Source organism: Myotis davidii, unplaced genomic scaffold, assembly GCF_000327345.1.
Source record: "Myotis davidii unplaced genomic scaffold, ASM32734v1 scaffold807, whole genome shotgun sequence".
Classification (NCBI taxonomy): Eukaryota; Metazoa; Chordata; class Mammalia; order Chiroptera; family Vespertilionidae; genus Myotis; species Myotis davidii.
Window position 1 is genome coordinate 940,698 of NW_006298272.1, and position 2,631 is coordinate 943,328.

Below are 2,631 nucleotides of genomic sequence, written 5' to 3' on the forward strand. Positions count from 1 at the left end.
GTGACAGGGGGGGGGGCAGGTGCTGGGAGGGCCTTACTTTTGTACTCCAGGTGGAAGCCGGCGGCGGCCACGCTGATGTCCGACTGGAAGTGCAGGTAGAGCTGGTTGGACGAGCTGTTGAGCAGGGCGGGCACCGTGGTCCCTGGAAGGAGGGTGGACATGGCCATTGAACATCACACGTGCATCCACTTTCCCGGATGCAAAACACGTGGGGATAGTGTGTCATGGGGTTTTTAAAAATATGTTTTTATTGATTTCAGAGAGGAAGGGAGAGGGAGAAGGAGAGAAACATCAATGATGAGAGAATAATGGATCGCCTGCCTCCTGCACGTCCCACACTAGGACTGGAGCCCACAACCCAGGCCTGGGCCCTGACTGGGAATTAAACCATGACCTCCTGGATCCCAGCTCTGTGCTCACCCACTGGGTGAGCTCCGTGCTCACCCCACGCCGGCTGGGCCTGGGGAAGTCTGTCTACATTGACCAGCCCAGGGCTGTCTGATCCCACAGGCTCACACTGAGTCTCAGCTTCTATGTTTCTACGTTGAGCCTGTCCCTTGCCCCAGGGGCAGTAAAAGTCACACATGTTCTCTGCCCTCCTCAGTCCATCTGTCTACATCTCAGGGTCAGAACACACGTGCTTGCCCAGCCAGCGTGGCTCAGTGGTCGAGCATCGAGCTATGAACCAGGAGGTCACAGTTCGATTCCTGGTCAGGGCACATGCCCAGGTTGCAGGCTCGATCCCCAGTGTGGGGCGTGCAGGAGGGAGCCGGTCAGTGATTATCTCTCATCACTGATGTTTCTCTCTCTCTCCCTTCCTCTCTGAAATCAATAAAATCATACATTTTTAAGAAGAAACACACATCCTTCTATTTCACTGTGCTCGGGGCTTCTCACTCACTTTCCTTTGACAATATAACCGGTATTTTTTCACTGGGACAGAGCAGGGACCCAGGGACAGAGCAGGGACCCAGGGACAGAGCAGGGACCAGGGACAGAGCAGGGACCAGGGACAGAGCAGGGACCCAGGGACAGAGCAGGGACCAGGGACAGAGCAGGGACCAGGGACAGAGCGGGGACAGGGCCAGAGCAGGGACCAGGGACAGAGCAGGGACCAGGGACAGAGCAGGGACCCAGCGCAGCCACGGGAGCTCCTGGAGGCGGGGCCGTGGAGCCTGGCTGGGGTCAGCCCCAGGACGCTCTGTCCCCGCTGTGCTCTCTGCAGCCCCGGGGGATCACACGGAATAATGTTCCGGCCGAGAGAGGAAGGGGTTTCAGACAATCACGTGTGAAGAGAAGAACACAGGCTTATCTTACATAACGTTTCCTTGCCTGGAAATGGTGGAGCCTGCAAGGTGGGGTGGCCGGGCCCGTTTCCACAAAGGCACGGAGTCTTTCCGAGGAGCAACCCTCCCGCCCCAGGCTCCGCCCGGGCAACGTGCCGGCCAGGCAGCCAGCGAGCAGGGCACCGCCAGGGCCTCAGCGCGTCTCAGAGGAGAAGGGGAGGGAGGAGGCCCGGGATGGCCGGCTGCACCCGTGTGGGCCCAGCTCAGGACCCATTCAACAGCAACAAAAGAAAGAGACACTGCTCTGGCTGGTCGTGCTCAATGGTCAGAGCGTCAGCCCGCGGATGGGAGGGTCCCGGGTTCGATTCCGGTCAAGGGCATGTACCTGGGTCACAGGCTTGATCTCTGGCCCTGGTTAGGGCCCGTGCGGGAGGCCACCAGTCAATGTGTCTCTTTCACATCCGTCTTTCTCTCTCTCTGTCTCTCCCTCTCTCTTTTATCTTCTCAAAAAATCAATGAGAAAATATGCTCCGGTGAGGAATAACAACAGAAAAAGAAAAAGAAAAGAGAAAGAGCCCCTGAGACCAATTTCACCTGCCTTTGTCCCACCTGGTGATGCGGCTGCCCCTCACCCTGTATCGCTTGTTGATTTGGGGGTGACATTTGCAGAAAGACCCACAGCTGACCACAGGCCAAGTGCATCTGACCGAGGCCACCTGCCCGTGCTGCCTGTGGCCTGAGTCCCCGGACTGGCCTCTGTGCCCTGATGAATGGGCTCCATCTCCTCCGGCCACCCCGCCCTCCTACCGCCCCCCTGCGTCTCCTTCCCAGGACATCAGCGCTCACCCTGTCCCCTGCTGACCCCACCCCACCTGGCAGCAGCCAGCTGCTCCCTGAATTCCCCTGAGGACGCCCCTCCTCAGCTCCGCTTCTTGCTGCCTCACTGTGGCCGCCTGTGCTCTCCGGGGGCAGGAGCCCGCCCTGTGCTTCCTGCAGGTTCTCTTCTGGAGCAGCACTGGCTCCCAGGGTGAAGGGCAGAGAGACAGACCCCAGGGCTGGGAGCGGGCGGGGGGGGGGCAGTGCTGTGGGGGTGACTGTTTACACCTCCGTCTATTCACTGTGCCCCAGTTCCCACACGTCTCCCCATCCCCCCTACAGCGCCAGCCCACCCTGCCCGACCCTCCCTGACCAGACCCTCAACACCACGTGGGAAAGGGAGGTCGGCGACTTGGGCTCCTGACTCTCAGCCCGTCGCCCCCCGGGAGCCTGCACCGCAGGCCTGGCTGCTGTGGCCACGCGTCCCGTCCAGCGCGGGCATCTGATGAGGGCGAGGGCGCCGGCTCGC

The 2,631-nt window shown here is 60.6% G+C and overlaps 1 protein-coding gene across 1 annotated transcript in view; it reads right to left on the bottom strand.

Annotated features, from left to right (window-relative positions):
• The window catches only part of CSMD1 (CUB and Sushi multiple domains 1), a 710,708-nt gene that overhangs the window by 91,821 nt on the left and 616,256 nt on the right, over positions 1 to 2,631 (bottom strand). Inside the window, exon 37 of the mRNA XM_015570591.1 lies at positions 38 to 142. Coding sequence (XP_015426077.1) covers positions 38 to 142 — 105 coding nt within the window. The remainder of the gene's footprint in view (positions 1 to 37; positions 143 to 2,631) is intronic.